Source organism: Calliopsis andreniformis, chromosome 3 (assembly GCF_051401765.1).
Source record: "Calliopsis andreniformis isolate RMS-2024a chromosome 3, iyCalAndr_principal, whole genome shotgun sequence".
Lineage (NCBI taxonomy): Eukaryota > Metazoa > Arthropoda > Insecta > Hymenoptera > Andrenidae > Calliopsis > Calliopsis andreniformis.
In genome coordinates this window covers 10,777,958-10,803,653 of record NC_135064.1, presented here as the reverse complement: position 1 = coordinate 10,803,653, position 25,696 = coordinate 10,777,958, and the positions used below count along the sequence as shown (strand labels likewise).

The 25,696-nt window shown below is 33.1% G+C and overlaps 4 protein-coding genes across 8 annotated transcripts in view; 1 reads left to right on the top strand and 3 right to left on the bottom strand.

Moving 5' to 3' along the window:
• Tps1 (Trehalose-6-phosphate synthase 1) overlaps window positions 1–15,713 on the bottom strand; it is a 57,776-nt gene extending 42,063 nt beyond the window's left edge. The window contains exons 1-2 of one of the 3 annotated variants that reach the window (XM_076375304.1): window positions 15,529–15,713; window positions 2,162–2,267 (exon numbers count right to left, since the gene is read on the bottom strand). In XM_076375304.1, the coding sequence (XP_076231419.1) occupies window positions 2,162–2,238 (77 nt within the window). In that variant the 5' untranslated portion in view covers window positions 2,239–2,267; window positions 15,529–15,713. Of the gene's footprint in view, window positions 1–2,161; window positions 2,407–3,297; window positions 3,317–15,528 lie in introns of those variants that run through there. The other 2 variants (XM_076375305.1, XM_076375303.1) reach the window with 2 other exon arrangements.
• Window positions 2,473–19,201, top strand: LOC143177417 (E3 ubiquitin-protein ligase TRAIP). Of its 2 annotated transcripts, none has more exons than XM_076375307.1 (6): window positions 2,473–2,732; window positions 17,693–18,046; window positions 18,113–18,214; window positions 18,323–18,436; window positions 18,513–18,753; window positions 18,818–19,201. In XM_076375307.1, the coding sequence occupies exons 1-6, from the start codon at window positions 2,698–2,700 to the stop codon at window positions 19,079–19,081; spliced, it is 1,110 nt and encodes a 369-aa protein (XP_076231422.1). In that variant the 5' UTR covers window positions 2,473–2,697; the 3' UTR covers window positions 19,082–19,201. The 2 variants fall into 2 exon arrangements, with proteins under 2 accessions (XP_076231422.1, XP_076231421.1); XM_076375306.1 differs by lacking the exon at window positions 2,473–2,732 and adding an exon at window positions 17,151–17,555.
• A 30-nt stretch (window positions 19,202–19,231) lies between these two features.
• On the bottom strand, window positions 19,232–20,317 carry LOC143177418 (endoribonuclease Arlr). Its single transcript, XM_076375309.1, has 3 exons — window positions 20,018–20,317; window positions 19,519–19,951; window positions 19,232–19,462 (listed from the first exon to the last, which is right to left on the bottom strand). Exons 1-3 carry the CDS (start codon window positions 20,125–20,127, stop codon window positions 19,232–19,234), a joined length of 774 nt encoding a protein of 257 aa, XP_076231424.1. The 5' UTR covers window positions 20,128–20,317.
• Window positions 20,318–21,414: 1,097 nt separating this feature from the next.
• LOC143188996 (uncharacterized) lies at window positions 21,415–23,381 on the bottom strand. Of its 2 annotated transcripts, XR_013003603.1 has the most exons (3): window positions 22,986–23,381; window positions 21,843–22,772; window positions 21,415–21,773 (listed from the first exon to the last, which is right to left on the bottom strand). XR_013003603.1 is itself a non-coding variant. In XM_076393582.1 (2 exons), the coding sequence occupies exons 1-2, from the start codon at window positions 23,187–23,189 to the stop codon at window positions 22,041–22,043; spliced, it is 936 nt and encodes a 311-aa protein (XP_076249697.1). In that variant the 5' UTR covers window positions 23,190–23,381; the 3' UTR covers window positions 21,416–22,040. The 2 variants fall into 2 exon arrangements, 1 of the variants encoding a protein (XP_076249697.1); XM_076393582.1 differs by having other exon boundaries at window positions 21,416–22,772.
• Window positions 23,382–25,696: the final 2,315 nt, after the last annotated feature.

Sequence of the window (25,696 nt, the reverse complement as noted above, 5' to 3'; positions counted from 1 at the left end):
TTAGGAATGTATCTCTCGATACAAGATCGTCAGAAGAGAACTGTGAGCCTATGTTTTAAGGAAACACTGTATTTATTTCATTCATGAGAACGTAGGTTTAAAGCTTTCGCGATGAGTCAACTCGTTTTTCTGGTATGATATTTTCAAATAACAAGTTTACACGTTTCTAGTAGTCAACATGTTAAGAAATTACATTCTGTAGACGTGGCCTCTGACTGCCTCATAATGTGTTGTTAACATTGTTTATGTTTCGACCTGTTGCCCTTCGAATTTAAATAGACACTTGTTGGTCGCAAAAGAAACATAAAATATGCAAACCGATACATATGGTTGAGAGTTTGTTGAGCTCAAACTTGATTCTATTGATACACAAAATCTAATAGTTTTTGTTATAAATCTATGAAATGTTAGAACTTTTTACACTCAGTACTGAGCACTCCATTTACAGTTTTGTCGATATAGAACTGGATAACGTAAAAATTTGCATAAAAAAATGCTTCTTATTTTCTTTAAACTCATTGCTTTTACAAACTCGCGAGTTCACAGCGAAGAAATACTGCTCTTCATATTATTTACGCAAGCAATTCAATATAAATATTCTCATTCTTTTTTATAGTATTATTAATCGTACTATACCGTAGTTTACACAACAAAAACGTCAATAATAACAATAACATAGCTATATTACTTGTAAGTACACATCCTATTCAAAGTCAAGAGGAGTCCTCCAGCTCCCCATTGGAGCATCCCCAATTTATAATCATCTCAACTGATTCTAACCACGTAAGTACAAATGCAAGCCAACTTTCCTGACACAGGAAAAAGCCACGTGGATTCAATTCTGAATAATTATACGTTTGTAATTACGTGTCAGAATCGTATGAGCTGACTGTATAATCAACACTAGACAAAATCTGGAGTCGTAAATTAACTGCGTTGTTAAGCAGAGATGCTTCTTAAAGGATGAACCTATAGAAGGTTCATAGACTCGTTCTGCAACTGAGAACCCAAACCTGACCCAACTCCTCTTTTGTTACTTTTCAGGAAAGCAGAAAAACAAACATGGTCACCTATTTTTAATGTAGTATTTAAAGTAGTTTACGGTTATTAATTCCTATTATTCTAATAAAATTAAGAAAAAACAGTAAGACGCTATATAAAACTTAATTTTGAAGAAAATAGACTTGAATTAGAAAACTTTGTGTTAAAGAAGATAAACGATAGAAACCAATTTAATTTTGCTTACTTTTTGCTAAGTTCTCAGTTTAAATCATTTGATCCAATAATAAATCTTTGTTTCTATTTACAGTGTGTACTTCCCTGTTATAAGCTTACTGCTGTATTTACATGCTACACGCAAATCTTCATTCTAAAGTCCCGTATGTGACACAAATACAATTTCACAGCAGAACAACAAACGACAAACACTGAAACAATAGTAGTTTGCTGAAGAATATAATGCTAGCTATTAAAAGGAGGCTTCAGGTTTAAATCTCATCGTATTTCTGATAATCAAGGTCCTACTGTATGTAATATAACCTCAGAAACGTCTCCCTATAAACTTGTCAATGAACCATGATCCTACAAGGAAACACTATACAGCCTGTCAACGCTACGACTCCAAATTTTCTCCAGCATCGACCATATACTGACAACAACAAATGTCCCTTTTAAAAGATCCCAACACGACTCCACAGAAGAAATATAAAGCTGGAGTTATTAAAGTCTTCCATAAAATCAGTAAAAATCGACTTAATAAATTTAACAAACCTACACTTACTGTAGTCAAGCAACCTTTGTTAGTTTTCCAAAGTTTTATAACAATACAAACACAGTATAACAATACTACAAGAGTCTACTTTACTCATATCTATTTAATCTACGTTCAAATTAGGCAACTGATCAAGCAACCGAGTTGATCAACCCAAAGTTAATTAAAGTTATCCATATAAACCCAATTTCACCCAAGTTGAAACGGCAACTTTGGCCAACTCTAAGTTGATCCACTCGATTGCCCAAACAAAAGTAGCCTGAACGTAAACGTAGCTTTATTAGCAGACTTTCGCAATATCCGTATAACCGTCTTTTTCCTCGTACGCGAAACAAAGCGGATGAAGCAGCGCGTTAGGTAAATAAAGCGTTAGACAAGAGGCTTACTAACCTGGCCTTGCGTTCCAGTTGACCAGTCACCTCGTTCCTCTTCAGCACGAACGGCAACCTGTTGCTCACCACGATCATGCTCCCGTTGGAGGTGAAGCTGCCCGGTTCTGTAGACATTTCGACGTTCTCTGATCAGCTGTCTGTGCCGTGCGAAAGAGAGACACCGGGACCGTCGGTGTCGCGCGACCGTCTCTGCGCTCTTTCTTTGTCAGCGTCCGATCGTCGAACGCGGGCTCTAGACCGTCGCGTGTGTCACGTGCGATCACGTGCGCGCGTAACCGAAGTCGAAGGAGACACCGCGGACCGAGTTCTCGGCTGGCTAGTCTCTCTCTGCTCGAGCGAGAAGCCGCGCGGCCAGTGTGCGTTTTATTCCCCGCTTGCGGCCTTTTCTTCCTCGGCTGCGGAGTCGCGGGATCGCGTCCTTGCGATTCGACGGGGACTCTCGCGTGCTTCCGGCTCGCGGACGCCGGAGGGACCGTTTTATCTCGGGAGGGCGGCTCGAGGAGCACGACAGGGGGATGAGAGACCAGACGGTGGATGCGAGACGAAGGCGGATCGAGATTGGTGCAGAGGTACGAGAATAGAACAGAGAATGAAAGCGGAAGAGATTGAGAAGAGTGAGTGCGTGCAAGAGAGAGAGAGAGTGAGATAGATGGAGAGATAGAGAGAGAGAGTGAGAGAGAGAGAGAGAGAGAGAGAGGGTTAAAGAATATGAAAGAGATTGGCTCGGTGTGAGTGTGCCGCGGTGCGTGGCCGAAGTAGCACTGAAGTGACGACGCCGCGTTCCCCTGAGTTTATTCGAGTTAGCCGCCGCGAGGAATTGGTCCAAAGTGCGCTCTCTCTGCGTCCGTATCAATGACGGGGCCGCGACCTTTTGGCCACCCCGCGGTTGCTCCTCGCGCGCAACACCGCCGCCGCTGTCCCTCCGCCACGTAAACACACGGAGTATCTTCTTCTTCTTCTTCGCCCGCCGTTCCCCTGTCGTCCTTTTCTTCCACCCTGACGGGAGGGGACGACAGCGGTCGTCGCGTGTCGTGACAGGCGATCAGGGTTATCTGCGCCTCCTCCCCCATCCCCCTTCCTCCCTGTTATCTCGTAATTCCCGGATAACACGGCCGCTAATGGGACAGCACGTACGCAGTCCAACTCCCGTACAGCTGTACACGCCGTGCCGGCGCGAGACTGTCAACACGCACGCGACTGATAACCGGGCTAGTCCATTGCCGTGACGCGCGCGAGGTACATTTATTGACTCTTTCGTCCTTCGCCGCCGTCGGCGTTCCGCGCGAAACCAATCGGTTCCGTTCCAAGGCCAGAGGCGACACGATGACGACCAGCAGTCTGGTCCCGTGGACCGGGCTCAGCGTGAGCTTGTCCTCCGCGCGAGATGGGTCGATACACTACCGTGCATAAGCATTTGGACACTTCGCATTATTGGAAGTGCATGAAATAGCTATGTTTTCTTATTTGTACTAATTGATGTTACAGTAGATTGTACGAATGTCGATTATCGAAATTTCGGTTACTTAAATGACCGATTATCCGAAGACAGAATGTAGGTATTTAAGCTATGTATTTTGAAGAATATTTGAAAATGCTTGGTTTATTTTTCTAATGCAGGTATATAATGAACATTTAGAATATTTAGAACATTTAGAATCCGCATTATTGGAAGTGCATGAAATAGCTATATTTTCTTATTTGTACTAATTGATATTACAGTAGATTGTCCGAATGTCGATTACTTAAATGACTGATTATCCAAAGACAGAATGTAGGTATTTAAGCTATGTATTTTGAAGAATATTTGAAAATGTTTGGTTTATTTTTCTAACGCAGGTATATAATAAACATTCACATTTAGAAGTTTAATTTCTGGTCGTTCTATGACACATTCGTAGATTGGGTTCTCCTTGTTCGAGTACCTAAACCATCGCTTATCCGAACGGATTTGTCACCCAGTTACTTTGGATTATCGACGTTCTAATACAAATGTTATTCTCATCGGTATTTGTAAACCTTGAATAGTTATCTGAGATAAGATGTAGCCAAAACTATATCGTAGAATTTCATTTTCAAGGGAGGTCAAAATTGGTAAACCATCTACCTCTGAAATTATGTTTAACGCTTATTCTAGATATAGATCTATTACCCTACCAAACTACTTTGAAATTGGTGGAGGCCATATCTGAGACTTTCTTTGTTAGTATATTTTACATACTTCAATAAAGTGAAAATGTCCAAATACTTATGCACGGTAGTATATGTATCGAGTAGAGGTGGCTTTTGGTAGCTGGCATTTTTTAGAGATGGACACTCATGACGAGTGGGAGATGCGAGAATGGGTTGATGAGGCGGTTTCTGTATGCAGGGTAGCTGGCTCAGGTAAAGGAAAACGAAAAGCTATGTCTACACTGAAGTAACAACGAGGAATTCTTCGTCGCCTCTTGCTTGTATGTCTAGAACCTATCCTCCAAAAGTGTCCTACGTTTCTCTTATTTTTTACACAAGTGGCGACAAAATGTTGGTCGTTGTTGCCTAAGTGTAGACGAAGCTTAAGAACTGAATCTAGGTATCAAAATGAAACTAAAAATAAGAATGAGATTTAAGTTGAACCTTCATTTTTTTCTTAATTCTAAGTGTTAGAGGTAGGTACATTCTGGGTTTGAAAATGGGTAAGATTGGATAAATTAAAGAGCGAGCTGTGATTGTTGTGTAGTTACTGTCTAGATTAAGAGACATAGAATCCAACCATCGTAGAGGTAATAGGAGATTTGAAATGGAAGAAAGAATGTTATATGTTCGACCTGCTATTATTTTGCAATAATAATTGGTGTGGCAGTGGAAAAATAAATAAAAACGAAAGTGTAATAAATAATTAAAATGCACGTGATAGGGAATGTACAAAAGTGCTTAATTATTGTGACACAGGACATCCAGCTAATTTTTCTTATTTCCTCATTACAAGTGCAGATTACTGTTCCTTTTCAGTCGCTCTCAGTCCGAGTTAATCACTTATCAGTTTAACCGATTCTTGGAACAGAATCTGCCTGATTTCCCTCAAGCGATTCCCCGCAATAATTGCACGCAACTTTAACCAAGTAACTCTGCATTTTCTACAGTATTTGGTTTGTTAACTGTGTTACTTTTTTTAATAAATTTAGGATCAAGATTTGTTGAATTTTTTAAACAAACCTAGTTTTCTAATATTTATGACATGTAATCCGAATACGGTTCGCAAAACAAATTGTGCACTTCAATTATAATGCATAATGACTAATATAGAACTGTATTAATTTTTTATCCCAAATTTATAATGAAGAATCAGAGTGCACCAAGGTAAACAGGTGTTTTTTGCCTCCACGGTCTTATAATGAGTAGCAGAGAACACTTTTCGTGGCGTGCACTCTTGAAAGTATTACTTCAATACTTGAAACATCACTTGAGGTTGCTCTGAGCACCTCATTATCTTTCTTCCAGTCACTACACAATTGTATCCATGTACCTGGCACGAGTTGAAGCAAGAATCGATTTCAACTTATATTTATACTACGTTAAACACACATTCTATGAAATATTAGAATAATTCAAAGCAAATGCTTTGTCAAGTGTAAATCAAAGTAACAAACAACTGCCTGGACTTTTCTCTACAAAAGCTTTAGTTGATGGTACTTGGAACAGTTGAGAAACAAATTAGAATGAATGGGAACAGGTTTGGAGTCTTTGCAAAAGATCGCAATAAGATGAAAATAGTACAAAAGTTCAGGTTGTCCAGCTTAAAAACAGTAAAGAAATAATAACAATCACAAGTGACCTAGACACCGCTTTCTGTGGCCCACAAAATTGGATTCTACTCCAAATCTGTGTTTCTAGATTTATCCCAACTACAGTGCTGACTCAATAAGGTAGTTCACTTCAATAAATAATAAAAGTTGAAGGGATCTCAATTTTTAGAAGCTTGAAAGGATATTTCAAATCAATTAAAATAACACGTTCATATTCATCAAGTTGTCAAAAATCACTTGAATTCAAGCCGCTTGAATTTAAATATCTTTCTGAATAAAAGCCTAGACGAAATAGAAACTTGAAAGAATATTTCAAGTAAAATGAATAACAGATTCACAAGGATCAAGATGACTGAAATTACTTGCATTTAAGCCTCTTAAATTCAAGTTGTTTGACCAACTTGAACGAGCCTTTAGAAACGAGTCAATTACATTTTAAGACTCCCTAATTGTTTCCAAGTCGTGAACTCTTATCGAGACAAAATGGTAAGTCTGGTCTACCTTTATACATCATCAAAAATAAGAAGATCAATTTCACGATATATTCTCATAAACTATTGTTTAACCCTCAGATGGCCGACCCTGGGTCAGATTTAACCTAAGTATTTTGTGTATACACTGTGCAAATGATGAATAAAGAACAATTTTTTCTGTATTTTCCATTCGTGTTATTGTTTAACCATCCTTTAGATGTATAATAACGTATAATTTTAACAGAAAAACTATTTTTAAAATATATTTAGTATGGGTCAAAAAAGACCCAGGATTAGCCTTTTACGTCATGGTCGAAGATCACCCATCCGATGGTTAGAAATCTTAATTTAAGATTCAAGCACCAAGGATAGAAAACGTGTAACAGTCACTTTTCTAACACAAAGACAGAGCTATCAATCCTATTCTATTTACCCTCGTTCTTGGAGTGGATCTCGCTAATCTATTCCTCGTTTCCTGTAGTTTTTGAAGAGTTCAGCCTCTCGCAACGATCAAAGTCGAATTGGACGATGATTAATGGGGCCGATTACGTAAGGATGGACTGCTGTACCAATAAACAGATGCACGCGAAAAAGCAGGCGATCGTGTCGGGCGAAACCGAGGAGGCTTTGACACTCTGCCCTTGAGCAAAATGCATAAGCTTCCGGCCTGGTATCACGGCGATAACAATGGGAACACCGATCGAATTATTTCATCGTGACGTTCTCTGTCGAGGTAAATATTTGAGGTCAGACTTGCATGCACTTCCCTCCCCTAAAGATAGTCGAAGCACAGGGCATACAAGGGTTCTGTTGACTGTTTGACGAACCATTCGCAAACACGGGCAAATTCTATGCGCATCGTAGAGAACACTGTGACGAAAACGGAGTGGGAACTGATTGGATCTATTTACGCAACGTCTATCCGTGCTTCTTTCGCAGCTATTTTTTGAACATTAGACCTGCACTCTCAAGTCTCACTCCGAAAAACCTAAATACACTGTGTAAAGCAGGCTTAGGCAAATTTTATTTGAAATAAGAATAGAAAATAGCATTTCAAATACTTCATTATTTCTATTTTAGAAATGCTGGGAAAAAGTAATTTTATTTTGTGCTCAGATCAAATCAATCATTTTTGAATAGTCTTTTTTTTATTTGAGTTAATTTACTTGAGTAAAGTGATAGACAATCGAGCTGTGAAACATTGTGATGAAGTTACCTGTTACTTCATGTGAATATTTATGTATTCATATTTTATCATGATAAATTATTAAAATTAGAGTTCGGAAACTTTCGTGATGTAACCATGTTTATTCTCAAACTTGTTCTCGCTTTAAACGTGTTTATAAATTTATCATTGTATGATATGTGTGAGACATTAAGAGATTTTGTATTTCTGATGTAGTTAACAATATTAACATATAAAATTAGAAATTATTTGAAGAATTATTCTGGCATTATTTACTCAACTATAAAATATGAAAATAAAAGATTATTTTATCTAATATCCAATGAAATAATTTGAGGAAAAATCATTTGCTTATTCAAATAACCTAATAATTATAATTACACATTTCAAAATAACATCTAGCCAGATAAGATGATATACGTGAACCTCAATAATCATTCTTCAAAACGTTTAATTTAAACAATATTTAAACCTGGTGCAAAGTATAATATTATAAAAAAACATAAAGCTTTTAATAATAATGTTTTTTAAACCTTTTAATCATTTTTATTATGCAACAATATCTACTCGTATATTTGGAATATAGTTCATACCATGAATGTATAATAATTTATAACACAAATACATTTTATATTAACCAAATTTTTTATTAGTAATAAAATTAGTAATATTAAAGTAAACAAAAATATAGTATTGAATAATCTATGTGTAGATATTATATATGCATTGAAGATTATAAAATTTATTCTAGAAAACATCATCAGTATTATAAACATCGATACACTCTATAAACTTATGTTTTGGAAAACATAAAAATTTCGAAAATAATATAGGTATTAAATTGTTTGATATTATAATTAAGATGTAAAATTATTTTAAAAATATAATAGTAAGTATAACATTAAAATCGTGTATTTTGTTTGGTATTTTCAAATATTGTAAACTCTCTAGAATGACTGACAGTATAATTTTATTCAGTGTTCTGGAAATACCACTTAAACATATGTCGTTGTGGTTTTTAATCTGAACGAAGCATTAAAAACTTGTTTAATTTTTAATACGCATTAAAGTTTTTTTGACCTCAGAACATAAAAAAGACACTACATTCGATTTTTTACATTATAAAAAAAATGAAAAAAGTTACTATATCTTTCTCGTAGTAGTTACCCTTGAAATATTATTATCTTCTACTTTGAAACAGTTGTATGCGCAGGTGTAAAAGTAAAAGTCAGTTCACCGCAATAATAACTGTAATTATGTACACTCTGTTGACGTTCATTTTGCGCTACTACTATCGACAGGAACAACGGAAAACGCGTTTTACCATAGTTTTCTCTTATAACATGTATAAAAATTTGCATACTAAGCCGCGTATTCACTGGCAATGCGCGATACTCTCAAACGTTTGCACAGATGAATTTACGTCGATGGGGCGCAAAATGCTTACAAACACATCTGAATTAATTATTTCAGGAATGACACCTGTTACATGAAAAACCAATTTCGTACATGTCGTTTTTGAAATAACCGATTCATTTACGTAACTACTTCAAAATAAAACGATCATAAATATTTGCAAATGTTTACCAACATTGTACGAATTAATATTAGAATAGGACGAAATTGTACAGAAACAGAATTGTATTTTTTTTATTTATGACATTTTGAAGTACTGACACCTGTGATATTTTTTGAGATCCTAGAAACCATTCAAAACTTATTTCCCATACAGCAAAAATTTGCCACAAAGTTCCTTTAATAAAAAATCTTAAAGAAATCGACTTTTCACCGACATAATAAGAAATTCTCCTTTAAAAGACTCAAGCCAAGCTTTCCTCGTTACCAACAAATAATTACACAATTATTTGTTCTACCCTAGCGAATACATGGTTTTGTGCACCCACATTCACCCATGTAAAACAGAATTGAAGTCCAAAAACTGTATGAAACTCTAACTTAAGATAGACCTCCCACGTATACTGTGCGATCCACAGTGACTCTATTCACCGTCCAAGGGTTAAAGTGCAGAGGTATCTCCCCGTCTAGAAGACAAACAACTATCGTGTAAGCGTTCCACATCTCATACACTCTTCGTTCTATCACATCGAGATAATTTCGAGACTATTCGGTGGACAGAAATTTTTAGTTGACACATGTAAAGTCCTCGTCAAGCACGAATTTCGAGGAACGAACGCACGAAAGCATCCATGTACAGACAACAACGTGAAGAGTCGATCGCGGAGGAAAAATATTTACTTTCTCGCCGCCTTAATTTCGCCATTATCGCCCCCGCGGCGATAATCTCAATTCGGCCGAGGTTCTCGAAAAATCACAGTCTTATCGGCCACGCAGCTATTTATTTCAATGAATAATCTGTGAAGACAAACGAACCGAGCGTTACGAGTGTTTATCGGGATCCCTCGTGTGCTACTTGCGAAATTACCAAGAAAAAATCTCACAGGATTTATCGTTTTTTCTCCTCCCCGTTTTTCCCTCTTATTCTATCGTTTTAACGACCTCGTAATTACTTCCACGATCGTGACCGACCAGGCATTAGAATACGACCCAATTAACAGGCGTTTTTGCTCGTAAAGCGTACGAGCATCGATGTAACAGACATTATGTAGACGAATCTGAATTCTTTTATTACTGAAAGTGTCTATAATTGCTCATACAAATTTCGTATTTAATAAGGACTTCGTGAGCGTAGCGTAGCAATATTCGGGACAAAGAAAACATTAAAAATTCTTCAGTTCTTTCATCGGCTTCCTATTAATTAAAACGTGTACAAAATAGCCCTTTGGGTAGAGGAGATCTAGCTACGTAGGTAACGCGTTTCTATTGAGAAAACGCTCTATTATTTTTCTAGGGACACAAATGACAAAAATATTTCGTATGTTTAGTATCGTTAGGTATTTGTATGAGTAAAACAATAGTAGGGCGTTTTGTTAATAAAGACATATTTTGCTTACTCATTGTTGGTAAGTTAGCAGCCAGAAGAAATGCGGGTTTAATTCAATCGGTGAGTTGAAGAACAGTGCAAGTCCAAAATTAGCCATTTTCAAATAGTCTCAAAGTTATATGTAAAAAGGATAGTGCATTACTATTCGTGAGCTCTTAAACTCATTGATACAATTAGTTGTCGTCGAATCTCCTTCCTGTGGCCCATTTTTCCTGAGATCGAATACATATGAGTTCTTGTGTTTTAAAATACGAGATTAGGAATTCGTCACTAATTTATAGAAGAAGATACACAGGTGAGACCATGTGCCATTTTACCACTGTGTCATCTGCCAATTTACCAGCAATGTAATGCTATGCTTTCTTCCTAAGCGTGTACTGTTTATGAACAACTGTATCCAATATTTCGTCAATTGCATTTTTTAATTAATTGTTAATTACAGTATAAATCGCTGCTTCTACATCATTCATTTTTTACGACTATCTCCTCCTCTACTAAAGCTACAGTTACAATGGATACGTTTTCTGACGAACTGATGTTCTGACGAATATGTTTAAACTTGTCTCGCTCATACGATAGAGTTCAGACATATTCGCTATAATATCAGTTCTCTTCAGAAACTATTTTTTATCATGAATAAAAAGACAAATGCTCTATCTATTGTCAAATACCCTCTATACAATACTAAATTATGTATTCTATTATTGGATTGAGAGTGCCATCAAACTTTTAATATTATAAAATCTAGGTATGCATTTTCTTCTACAAACTTCATAAGGCATAAAAAAGTTAATTATGAATATCATTCTTCACAAAAAGAAGAAACATCAGCCTCTAAATAGTATTGCTTAGAAATTGCTAAAAATTGCCAAATTCTGTGTCCATCTGTTACCACGTTTAAACACTTTCTATAAATAAATAACACTCTAATTCAAACTTCGTGAGCAGTCAGGGTATTTTAAGACATAGAACTTGTAACTCTTTCCAAGCTCTTCGTGGAAACTAAAAAGAAACTAAAAGATATGGTGTAACATTTACGAATGAAAACTATTAAATGACATTCTGCCCAACTATGAAGAAAGATAATAACTACAGCAAATTGTGAAGTTGAGTTTTTTGCATTTTTAGATAATTTTGAACATTTTGTGGCTTGTTTTAGTGCAAAATAGTAGTAAAATATATTTAATAGATACTGCTTTTCTCTATATAGTCAGGCAATATTCTAAAAACACCGAAAAGTAAGTAAGTAGAAACACCGAGAATTTTCATACATTTTTTAACAGTCTAGAACACCAAAAAAAGCCTTTAGTAAACATAAAAGATTCAGATTGCTGACGATATTAGTAAAAAAAATGGCAAAAAACAAAGGATTAAGAATCCTCACGCATTAGGGATCTCCAAGAACCCAAGAATTATATAACAAAAACTAATATCCACGAACTAAGATATTTTCGCATTCAATCAACCATTTTAAAATACTATGCGTCCCCATCTTCAACGCACGTGTGGCCAGGCTCTAAACGTGGAAAACAATTTAGCCGATCTCACGATGACAGTAATCCTCGAATGTCTTCTGCTGAAATACTACCTCAAAGTCGCGGAGAGTCAGCGGGGGTGGGAAACAGAGAAAGAAGAAGAAGAAGAAAAAAGCGTTATCGTCACGTTATCATCACGTGTTAGTGTTAGCTAATGTGACGAGCTAGAGGATAACGAAGAAAATTGGCACGCGTCGGACACGCGGCCGCGTGCCTTGTCTCGCGGGCGAGAAAAGGAGCGATTCCTCCTGCCTAGCGCGCGAACGACGCCGACGAGGCTTGTCAATGTCGGAACAATGGCGAACGTTGTCGCCCGCGACCCTGAGGAACCGCGGTAAAAATCGACCGCGGAAGTTAGAGGCCGCGTCATTGTCTAAAACTGTCCTGTTTGAAATGTGCCGAGATAGACGGGCATTTTTCGCGGGCGCATTCGATCAGACGCGGCGTTATGCAACAGAGAGTCGCTGAAGAAGCGTCTCCCGTCTTCTGCAATGGGATGACGCGAGGGTGTCACAACTATCTGTTGCTCGTTCCACAGTCCCGCTTATCGACTTGTCGCAGACGTTGCATCGATTCCGATTAGCCGGAACGATTGTTCGCAAACGATGGATCGTATTAGTGGAGGCAATTAAGTTATTTCGATCTGCTTGAGATTAATTCGGAATCCTCTCTGTTATCGTATAACTTGAATTTTTTCGCGTTCGAGGCGACATGACGAGGAAAAAGTTTATCGCTTTATTGAGATGCTGGAAGTGAAGGTAATAATATCCTCTTTACACACTGATGATGGGGAATGAGAATTCTTGGTTTTATGAAACTATGCGTTGCGGGCGGTAACGAGAATTCTAGTTTTGCAATAACTATATGATAAGTTATATCATTAAAATCCTTCATATTGAGTGGGTATTTTCATAAAAATATTGCACAAAAATATAAGCATAGAACACGTTTTTTTACACGCATAAAACATTATAGAACACGTTATTGACGTACTTGTCCATATTTCTGTGCCTGTATCTAACTCTGTGCCTTCGGATTAAAATCATTTACAAAAAAAATATCTTTTATAGATAAACTGAGAAATTACTTTTTTTATTTGAATTTACTTATTAACATGTTAGATTAGAAAAAGAGTAGGTATTACATTTTGAATAAAAATTCTTATTTTTAAAATAATTTTAATCCGAGGGCACAGAAATAAGTATGAGTATAGAAATATGTGCAAGTACCCTAATTTATACAGAAAAGAATTATTCTGTATAAAACTGTAATAAGCTCTCGCAATGTAGGGTGTTCATGCATTACTAGGCAATGTTTTGTGCATAAATGGTACTTATTTAAGCAAAAATGAAAGCGGAACTTCCAAACTTCCAAACTTCCAAATTTTAGAAGCAATTTTAGAAGTAATTAAACTTCAAAATTTCAGAAGTAATTGTAGAAGTAATTAAATTTCAAAATTTTAGAAGTAATTAAATTTCAAAATTTTAGAGTCTATCCATAGAACTCTTCAAATAAATGTATTCAAATTATTTCAAATAATGTGGACACGATCGTTTATTGTAAATAACTATTCTTCAAACGAATTATTTAACTAAAATAACTTTGATTATATAATTCTATTCTGTTTATCATTATTAGATACTATACTTGTTCGAGAAGTAATTGCCTTCTAAGCTCATAAATAATATTTTGCTTTTTCTAAAACATATATTTATTCGTTTGAATTATGTAAAAATATATAACCGTCTTAGTACTTATTCTATTTACGGTGTGCATTAATCAAGTTAGGCACAGAAAGTCAGTAGAATAAGCGCCGAGTCAGACACATTTCAGGAGTATGTTAGACATTTTCTCAACAATTAATAACTCCCAAACAAAACCTGAAACCTGATTTTGCCATTTTTCATTTTCTTCTTATTTCAACCTTAATCATCCCTTAAAATCTCTCACATTTGTATATACCATTTACGAAGAAAAACTTGTCTAGTAATTACGTGAACAGTCTAGTCTATTACATTGCAAATTGTATTTGGTACACTACAGAGAAATTATTCACGAAATATTTTTACGTTCTATTCTGCAAGTGGCACAGAATGCATTCTAAATTGTTAGACAAGCAAGTATTATAAAACACTTTGTTTAAATAAAATTAAATATTTTTATGTTCTTTCCACAAGTGATACAGAATGCACTCTGAATTGTTATATAAGCAAATATGATGAAATATGTTTAATGAAACATATTTAATGCAGTTAAATCCTTAACTAATCGTAGTTTCGGTTAACATCGTACTACTTCGTAAAAGTTCGTCGAACTTCGGTATAATTCGGCGAGCACAGCATGTGCGTCAAAATGAGCGCGAAACCGGTACCTTTTTTTCCTGAGACGCAAAACAGATCAGGAACGTCACATACGAAAACCTCAAATCACTGTTAGCGAAGTAGAAGTCTAATCGATCGTAACATATACCGACTACTGCACAACTTCCCATTTTTAATTTAAGGCATCTATAGAGAATCGATGATTGAATGTCACTCGTAAAGATTCCACTTCCAGCACTTTAAATTCCCTTACATAAATTATAATTATACGTTACGAATTTAAGAAAGATTACAAAAAATATTAAGCATTATTAATACTATTTTATACAGAAAAAATAGATAAGGTAGTTAACAAAATATACCAAAACATTTGTCTGTGTTTGGAATTTATGTATTAAGACCAGATATTGAATATACAGAAATTCACACTAATATCTACGACATAATGATACTTTAAATTTTAAAAAATGTTCTTAATCATAACAAATAAGAAACCAATATTTTTCGTCTTTGAAACACAGCCATTTAAAAATCGAAATCTAACCAGGTACAGAAACTAAGGGACGCATAAATGATTCCAGACCACGTGCACGAACAACGTATTTTTACATTTCACACGAATCGATACAAGCCCTTCGCTGTTTGTCGACGTTACTATATGAATTAATTTCTGAGAAGAATGCTCCAAAATGCAAGCCGAATACAGGAATTCTGTACACAAATGGGCGACACGAAAGTGCTAAGAATAGAAAGCGCATCTGGCATTCTGTGCAACGCAGATATTACACCTCCCACAATGTATCATGAAAAATCGGCCTTCAACGCAAGACACTTCGAATCCTCTCGCAAATAATACACATCGTTCAATGTCATCGCGTAGGAATCGTTTAACCAACAAATGGCTGACGTTCGACGTACGTTGAATATTTCCATCGAAAACACAACATGATTCTGCCCTTTAACGCGCGTATTACGTTTCGCAGAAAACAATGAAGAGCGTGTAATGAGAGGGACCAGGAACACAAAAGAGATTACATCCAAATCATTTTGCGGTTTCGTGAATTCGACAGGGCAATTTGTCAAAGCCAAAATGACATGTGACCCACCTCAAAAATTGTACTTCCTCGTTTATTTCACGTGGTCGTCGGCGTTTAAATGCACAGACGTGACAGTTCGGCGACGCAGAAGTAACGAAAGGTGCTCCGATGCCTGACGCAACACTCACATGTATACCGGCGATTCTCCGGTACTGGCTAGTGTTTTTGCGAGAGACGTTCTTTCGAGAAGGTACCACTGATAACTGGTTCCTTCTTCGCGAAGTTTCGGGCAGCTGAAATTGCTGGCTGAATCGATTGTTTGGTCTGCGATGCTGACCGACAACTAAACAGGAATATGTGGAAAATTCCCTAGGCTGTGCTCGCAAATTTGCGTATTTTTGAAGTAAACTGGATTGTCTGAACCTAGGATCACGATTTGAACACATGATTTGAATATGCTATTTGAGTTTTATGTAATAATATGTCTAAAATTTGAAAAGTAAAAGGTAGACTAGTCGCTCTCATTATCCTCTTCTCAAGGAACATGAACTTACGAGTTTTCACAATTTTTATAGATATTTTGAGAAATTGAAAAATATGTATTTACTTCTGCATTTATAATCTAACAGTTTTAACGATGAACAAGAAATTAATCGTAATTGATATAAATGTTCATGCATTTTAACTACATTGTTCAGCAAAAGAATAGATTTACTACTTTGGCCAATTTTAAATTGGCTATACTGGAAGTGTGAAAATTTTGTACAATTTTTGATACCTAGTGCTTATTATATTCTTCAAAGTAAAATGAGTGCATTAATAGAAGACTACATGATATTATTATTCTTTTTAACATGCGATATAGTTACTTCTGAACATACTTTTTCTAAAGGATTTGAATTTAGGTTTAAATACTCGGCACTAAAAAATAGTGAATTTCTTAGAGTGCACTCCGAAATTAGCTGAGACTGCTAACCACTACTGAAGCTGAACATTCGAACATTTACCCATTCCGAAATTATATTCTGCAGTTGCAACACTGATAGCAGGATTGTAATTCGGAACGAAAGTAAGAGCAATTTTCAGCAGATTTAAATTTCAAACAGTAGCGCGAGTTAAGAGCTATATTTATATTATTCAAACATGGATGTTCAACAACTGCAACAAGAATTTGCAACTTAGTAATGGAATTAGTAGCTTCATTTGATGATGAATACAATGAAAACGAAACAGACATAGAGTTACTGTCGAAAATATATTACTAATAATTAATAATAATTAATATAATAATATATATTAATATAATTATAATTAATATGTTATTAATTCTAACAACAAGAATTGAATAATGCAGAATTTTTACAAGAGCTTATGACAAAGCAAAGAACCGCGTGCCAGGGCTCACATGGTCCTGTCGTTGCGTCAATTAAATGGATAATGAGATAATGTGAAACTGTACGCTTTATGTTAGCATAGGTAAATAGAAACAGCCCTCGTGTAGCATCAGCCATATGCATTGCTGAAGCCACACCACCTCTTACAGATCAGCAGAAATAGTACTTCCCTAGGATCGACTTACGTGAAAAGGTAGTACTAAAATAGTGACAGTTCAGTAAAATCAGCACGCTACTTTGAAATTCAGAACGCATTTGCAACACTTTCAGCGCTATCAGCTAATTTCGGAATGCAGCTTTAGTTGCGTCTAGGGAATAAATTCAAATCCAAAGAATGACATGTCCGACAACACATTCACATAGAATCTGTCTTGAGTCTTGAAGAAAGCTTAGGCTACTTTTGACAGTTTGCAACAGCTTACTTATCTACCTCTCAGTATAGATTTTTCTTAGCTTTTCCTTCAAAACGTATAACGACGTAAGATTGACATTTGAATTTGTCACATGGGTTAAACGTATCTCGTGCAAATCTAATTATTATAATATTTTTATAACATCTACCCGTAAAATTCTAACAAATTCCGGCAAAATGAACATTTTGTGTCCAATATGTACAGATCAATTAGTACAGACAGATGACATTGTTTATACAGCGTGTTCACACGTGTTTCATTCTAATTGCTTAATTCAGTGGTTAAAAAGGTAAAGAAACATTAATTCAAGCAGACAAGAAAAAGCACTATCATTTTAACCAGCGATACATTAATATCATCGCTTTTATTAATATCATTTCGACATGTAATACAGTAAAATTATAATAATATTTTTTTCATTTTCAGATCAAAAACCTGCCCACAATGCAGAGAAAAAGTAACACAGACTAACGTTAATAGATTATATTTTACATTTTCAAATAATGAAACTATCAGCTCCCAATCTCCCACTGCGCAAGAAAAAATAGACAATTTGAATTTTAAAATTTTGTTGAAAGAAAAAGACATTCAATATTATACCTCAAAAACTGTAACTCTAGAAAAACAAAATGCTGGTCTTAGACAAGAAGTTTACAAAGTTGAACGTGAAATCAGCAAACAAAATTCAATGATTTATGAGCTCAAAGAGGAAATGAAATATTGTGATGAACTGAAGAAGGAAAATGCTGAATTAAAAAATAAAATTGAAAAGCTTAAACCGTACGTACTTTCTTTGTGCAGATATTTAAAATGATTCATATTTTGTTTATCCATTATGCGTTTCAGAATACAAATGCTAGCGCATGGCCGTCTGAGTGATGTCAGTGAAATGATTGGAGATAGTAAAGATCCTGAAACACTTATCAAATACATTTCTGTTATGAAAAAGTAAGTATAACATAGTAATATTTGTTCAAAATTAATTGAAAATTATATTTGTAAGATATATTTGTAATTATATAAATGTATTAATTAAATAATTAATGTAATTTACAGATTATTGGTGGAAGGTACCAATAAGAGGAAAGAGTTGCGCATATCTCTTAAAAGTCTTCAGGAAGACTTAACTAGAGTTAATACAAAATGTACTTCATTATTAGAAAGACAGATGTAAGATCTATAATTATATGTCTGTCAAAATTAATTGCACCTAGAATTTAAAAGAACATGTTTATTATTTTTATAGAGAATTGGAAGAAAAATTAGCGCTCTCAGAAGGTAAAAACATGTCTTTACAGCAAAGAGTTGATGAATTAGAAGAAATTCTTGGTATTAATGAAAAATGTACTGATGCATCAGAATCTCAAAAACTAGAAACCAAAAATGACATCTGTAACATAAGTACCCATGAAAAATCAAAGAGAAAAAGAATTAGCCAAGAATCATCAACTAAAAGTTCCTCATCTACTAAACGAATAAAGGAAAAGGTATAACTTTATGTTCATATTAAAGTAAGAAGTAACTAAATATAAATTAAAAACTATTTCATAGATATGCGATACTAAAGACACTGACGATAAAGTGTTTGAATTACCAGTAGAAGATGATTCATTTGATTTGAAGGTAGATCTTACAAATGTCAGTTCATCCAGTGATTCCTCAACAACTTCGAAGCGGAATAGAATGTCAAGTGGTAATATGAACACTCTAAATAATACTAGTAAGTCTACAAAATCTATACAAAAGAAAAAGAAAGGGAGTACACAAACATCTGTTACCGAAAATACGAGAAATGGTATAATTGATTTAACTTAAAAATATCATTTTATTGATTCTCAGTCATTAATGTAAATAAACATATACAGTATTTTACAATAGTACAAACTTGTTATACTACAGAGTATATAACATTGAATAAAATATTCTACTTTCATATTTCCTATTAATTTACTTTATTTAGTTTTCTCATATAATAGGATAAGCAGTTGCGACAAATTTTTTATTGTTGCTGTTCAGTGTATATGTTTGAATGGCAAATTTGAATCCTTCAAAAGAAACTGGACACTTTTTATTGGGTCTTGTGTAGAAACAAAGTGTGTAGAGTGCTATTTCTAACTCTGGTACTGTTCCTATAAATATAGTTGACAGCTTACGTCCTCCAAAGTAAGTGAAAAGTGTATTTAAAATAACTGCTTTCTGAAAATATTCCAAATTTATTATTTTTTATATCTTATATAAGTGATTTTACTTACAGTAGTAATTTCTTTCTTTTTGGAAAATCCAAAATAATTAATTTTATTTGACTGCTCTCCAAAAGAAAAAGAAATCCAATTGTGAAGTCCTGTAATTTGTTTGTTTGACTTCCTTTCGCCTAAAAATACGTGTTCAAAGCCAGAGCTACTATTTATTCCTTTGTCTCTAGAATATAGATGAAACCAAATTTCTTTTAAAATATTTTTATAAATCTTTATATCATTCCTAAAGAAGCGTTTAGCAGACAGAAATGTCATAGCGTGTAACATTACATCTGTTTTCATTAAGTTATTAATGAAGTCATTTTCTTCTATATCCTCCTCCTCTGTTTTAATTTCTGTCTGAGAAGTATCGAACTCATAGTTATCGAATAACTTTATCATAGAACGTGTTGTCATAGTAAGGATACTATTTAATGAGAACTTTAGTAACCTGTAGTTGAATAATTAATTTAAATATTGTACAAACAAATTTTTAAATATTTAAAAAATAGGCAACCTTTCTGGAGCATTATCCGTCATATTATTTAAAGTTGTCTGTCCTTGATATCTTATACAAAGGTGCTTGTACAATTCATGAGATGATTTACTGAATAGTTCTTCTGACATATGCAATAGCTCTAAATCACTTGTCAGAGATACATTTGAAAGAATAGTAGTATCTACAAAATTAATAAATATAAAAAGTTAAAGAAAGTATTATCTCTCACACTAAGTAATTCTTTTAAGTAATTACCTTCCATTTGACAAGATGTTGGAAAGAATGGAATTATTATATTTAAAATAAATGAAACGTAAAAAAGAAATCGGTAAATTTTATGTGCCATTTCTTAAAAAAATAAAATGATTAATTTGTACTAATATATACTATAAGTTAAATTTAATATTGTTCTAATTATTTAAATAATTTTATATTATGTCAATATTATATTTATTTAATTTTTAATTGTTAAAAATAGAAAAAACTTGAAAGTAAATACTGCCGAACGGAGGTTTTATTTTTGACTGTGTTAAAAATTAAATTTCTACGAAATACACACGAATTATCACGTATGAAATTTTATCAAAGCATATCTTATCATTTATAGAAGAACTTCAAGTAGACAAAGACGTGTATCTTACTCCATCTTCGCCTGATGTTTCATAAAAAAATACTAATCGGAAATACTAATTTTAAATTAGAAATTTGGTTTAGTGGAAAAGCATTTATAAACTTTATTAATGAGAAATTGTTTAAGTCGATAATGATACATACGATTTTCGATCATTATTTCAATAAATTTTCAGTATGAAATTAATAATTTAATCATAATAGTATTCTTAATTATGATTCATAGAATTTTCAAATGAAACTTATTAGTTAAATATACGATTTTTTATATATTAAATATTATTTCATATGTAGAATTATTAACAATCTCAGTTCAAAGTATTTATATTTTATAACAATATGGTTTTTACATACATACATATACAAAAATAGCTATTATTGCTTTATCACATTTTGACAAAATATAAACTTCCAAAGAATCAATCAAAAAAGGAAATTTAATAGAAAATTTCGTCTTTACATATAACAATCGCGGAAATCTTATCAAACAAAATATTGCACCAATTGTATATATGCATGTATTTGCAACAGTATAATAACTCTATAAATATCATACAATGTCAATCCAATTTCTGTATGGCAAATATTATTATTTTATGCAAATAACTTTTCATTAATGAGACTAAAGGTCTAGTGTAATGTATTACAAAAAGTGTGTATCATAAATCAAATACTTCTTTGGTAGGATTTATACTACTTTACAATTTATAAAATAACATAAAGCACATTTTGCAGAATTTGAGGAATATAATAGAATTTATATAAAAAGAAGCTAGGAAAACTATATAGAATTTAATTTTAAAAAGCATAGACAACTCTATTACTTTAATAAGAAAAATATTTTTGTCATAGCAGTGAATACTTATCATCCAATTGAACAGAAATGAGGTGTTAATAAATTAATTTCGTATAAAATTGTGTTATTAAGAAAAAGTTACTTCAGATTTATCTCAATATACATATGTACAGATAAAATTTTATACAGTATAATAAACATTTCAAAATGTTTATTAAAACTATAGAAATAGTTCGTTTTCCTTAGAGCCTTTCATTTGTAGCATTCATAGAATATTTTTACTGTTATGATTGTTTCACTTGATTTGTTCTTATGCTTATATTGTCTTCCTCGTATATCATTCTAAAGCTACAAGTATGCAAATTTATGAGTTAAATATAAACGATAATTTCTGTATATAAATCGTGTAATACGTACAAAATAATAAATCTCATGATAAGGCAGTAGCATAATAATTGTATGAGGAGCAAGCTACAGCAAAATACAGGATTTATAATTCTGTGCATTCATGTTGATGCTATAATAGCATAACTGTATACCAGATTTTCGTATATAATGGGCAAGTGAAAATATTGTTACGATCCTGATTTCTGAATGGTACAATATTTTCAGATACTAATCGTTGTACATGCCATCAATAAGGAAATCCATTCTTCGATAATGTCTTTTATCCCAACAATCTCTACCTTGTTTATAAATCATAAACATAATAGCACCCAATACTGGCAAAGCTATAAGGGTAATAATAACTGGTAAAACATAATCAATTTTCTTTGGCATTCCTAAATGCGATCTTACAGATGATACAAATGGTTGTTTATCACTATTAGGTCCTGCTACTGTTACAGTCGGTTTTGCTTTATGTTCTTTTATAGTGGACGCTGTTACCGCAGCACTTGCTACTGTATTTTGTTGAGATGTGTTTAGGTGATGTAAACTACTGTTCACTGTTATATGTGGAGCACTTTGTAAATGTTTGTCAGTATTATTTGATTTTGAAATATTCAAACCAGTAGTAACATTTTTTGCATTGTTATAGACACCTTTTGCTATTGCAGATGACTCAGTCTCTGGTTTTGTGACATTCAATATTATTGCTTTAGTAGAATCTTTAGTAGAATCCTTTGCATTTACGAATTCATTTGCTCCTTTTCTTGGTACAATTTTAGATACTGTAGTTATTTTTTTAATTGTATTTTGAGCATTATCTTTTGCTTTTGATAAGTCATCCTCTGCATTTAACCTAATAGGAATTTTATCTGGCGAAGTAGTAGAAAACACTTGCTGGATAGTCGTAGCAACTGAAATTGGACCACCTTCTCCCGCAAATAAAGAAGTGGCTGTCTTCTGAAATGATGTTTTAGATCATAGTTTAGTTTCATACTGCAAAAACTCTTTTAAAGCAAATGAATTATTAAAATTATTTATCTTCAATGGAAAGTAACACAGCATTTCGAATTATTACAACTGCATGTCATAAAGCACAAACTGAATTTTAAAACTTTAATGATTATTTATATTGGCCCTGTACTAAATACAGAAAAAAAAATGTTTACATACGTTTAATGTGTTTGTAAGATTCAGAGATACAGGCTTAGGTTGAACTATCGACGAAGCCTGATGTTCACTTTTGGACAGATTATTAGACGGTGAAGATGCAGTACCATCTGTTTTAATTTCATCACCGACTGATAGGGTTAGAACAAATACGATCCATATAAACAAAGTTAATCCATGGAAATTCGGCATTGCGAAAAGATACATTATTTTAATTGTAATATCGTAGTTCGCGATATTTCTGATTTCCAATAAATGCGGTTAAAAACTGATGTAAAAATATAGAAAAACTAAAAAAAAGTAAGTGGGTCCGAACCACTATGAAATCTGTCGCTCCATCGCAAGTATGCACTTACTGTTGCGTAAATACCTTTGTGTAGGTATACTCCACATACAAACTCTATGTATATGCATTTCTATTTGTTTTAATCTCATATTTTGATACTGTATAACTAAGGAAATTGTACACGATCGTGTTTTGGTATTTCAGTAATAAAGTATTCAAATAAAACACTTTAATTTAGCTGATGCAGTGACAGGAGGTCTAAAATAGTTTATTTTTGTGCATAGAAGAAATTAACAGAAACCTGTTGATCAGTTTCATGTTAATTTCTAATACATATTTTTATAAATTATAATAAAAACGTCAAATTTATGACGAAATTAAAAAAATACTAGTAATGATTCAAAGGAAGTCGAATATCTTGATTAAGCTTTTTATCATAAAATCTGTTCGTATTATTGATGATGTGAAAGGATTAACGTTAATCAATTGCTAGAAGTCAAAGTTATTTCTATAATACTGATCTCTGAAAAGATATATTTGTATGTAGCAAAAACATTTTAAATAGATTATATAATCTTGCATTTTATATTGATAAAAATTAATATCGTGTCTTTTGTTGAATGAACTCGATTTTAAGCGGCCACAACTACACTAAAATAGGCTGTAGAATAGTTAATTTCCTCAAAATGAATGTCGCTACCTAATTTAATTTTATAGGCTTTAGGTCCATATTAAACGCTATATAATTTTATTTCAATAAGTTACCTTTGCTCATTAATTTACACTATGTATCTCAGATCAGAGTAATTGCATATAAATCAAAGAAGACGGCGTTCCAATGTCATATGAGAAACACTGTTGACTGTTGTGTAGAAAAAATGCCCCTTTCCATGCGTGTTTCGACTCTATGTGCTTGATTGTGCTTCAGGTTGCCTCTGAGAAGGAGCATCTGATCTCTGCCCTTCAAAATTAATTAGTCTTCAATATCATTGTATTGAATTTAAATTTCGTGCTCAATTAAATTATACCAAATTTAAATTACCAGAGGTGTACATACATAAATATTATAGATACATACACTGAATTTAAAAAATGTAAGGTAAACAGGTGAACCTAGAGAAAGTGCTTGTTTCTACTTACACTCATTGCGAAAAATATATTATAAACAAAAGGTAATGCAAATATATTTTTCCTAAATAGAATTTAATTCACTAAATTCTATATGTACATACGTATATTAGCTTCTGCAGAATGGCATTTTTTAAAATTATTTTTTGACGATGAAGAGACATAGAATACAATTTATTATTGATTAAAAAGCGACATATTTATGCATTATGTTTGTCGTATAAGTTATTATTATTATAATTCTATTATCTTATAATATTTCGTATGTCATACATATACCTAGTATATATATATTAAAATTTATAAACTAATATTAAACCACTAAAAATTCGTGAGCGTGTAGAGGAACCTTTAAATGGTGAATAAAAGAACAGTTTTATGAATTAGAAAGATCCACTCTTAAAAAAGTGATGGTGACATTTTGTATCGAAATTCTCGAATGTTATCCTCAGTTTTCCGCATTAATAATAATTAGTCGTCTCATAAATGTATCGTGAAAAATTTAACTCAAATATAATGAGAATATTTATTATTTTTTTCTTACCAAATTTTTTTCGAGATCAATATTGTGATTTATTGACAGCTTCAGGCAACTCTATCAAACTATCAATCATTTTGTCTGTCAAAAACTATTAATAATTGTATGCTCGTCTACTTAATCAATTGCAAGTAAAGTAAGCAAGCAAATTTACAAAAAGTTATTGAAAACAGTTGCGCTGAAGAAAACTGTTCAAGATTAGAATAAAAATATGTTACAAAATTATTGTTTTTTACGTATAAAATTAAAATTGGACTTACATCTCAAATATTATTTTTATCGCTACATAATCTACCTTGGAATAGTTACATAGTATTGACAAAGTCCAAAAAAGATTAATTTGATATTTCCGATTTATCTTAGTAATTGTTCCTATCTCTAGAAGAGAAATAATTCAGAGTTTCCATTTATCGTAAAAGTCATTTATATTTGAACAAGATAAAATTAATCACGAAATGAATTAGAGAAAATATTTGTGTCAAACTATTTCTTTTATTACTCATTACTTTTGTATTATAAATGTTCAAATCTGTAAACTGATTCCATAATTCTTAGGACGATTATTGTTTGATTTTTAAAAGAAATCTTTCACGTACGGACATAAAATATTCGAGGCTGGATTGTTAAAATAAACACATTACAAAATGTTCAAAATATCTATGGGACATCATTATTTATTTAAATGTAATTAGATTTAGTATTAATCGTATACATTTCTCATTTAATATAAAAATAGCTTATTCAATACGTTCTTTGATAAGT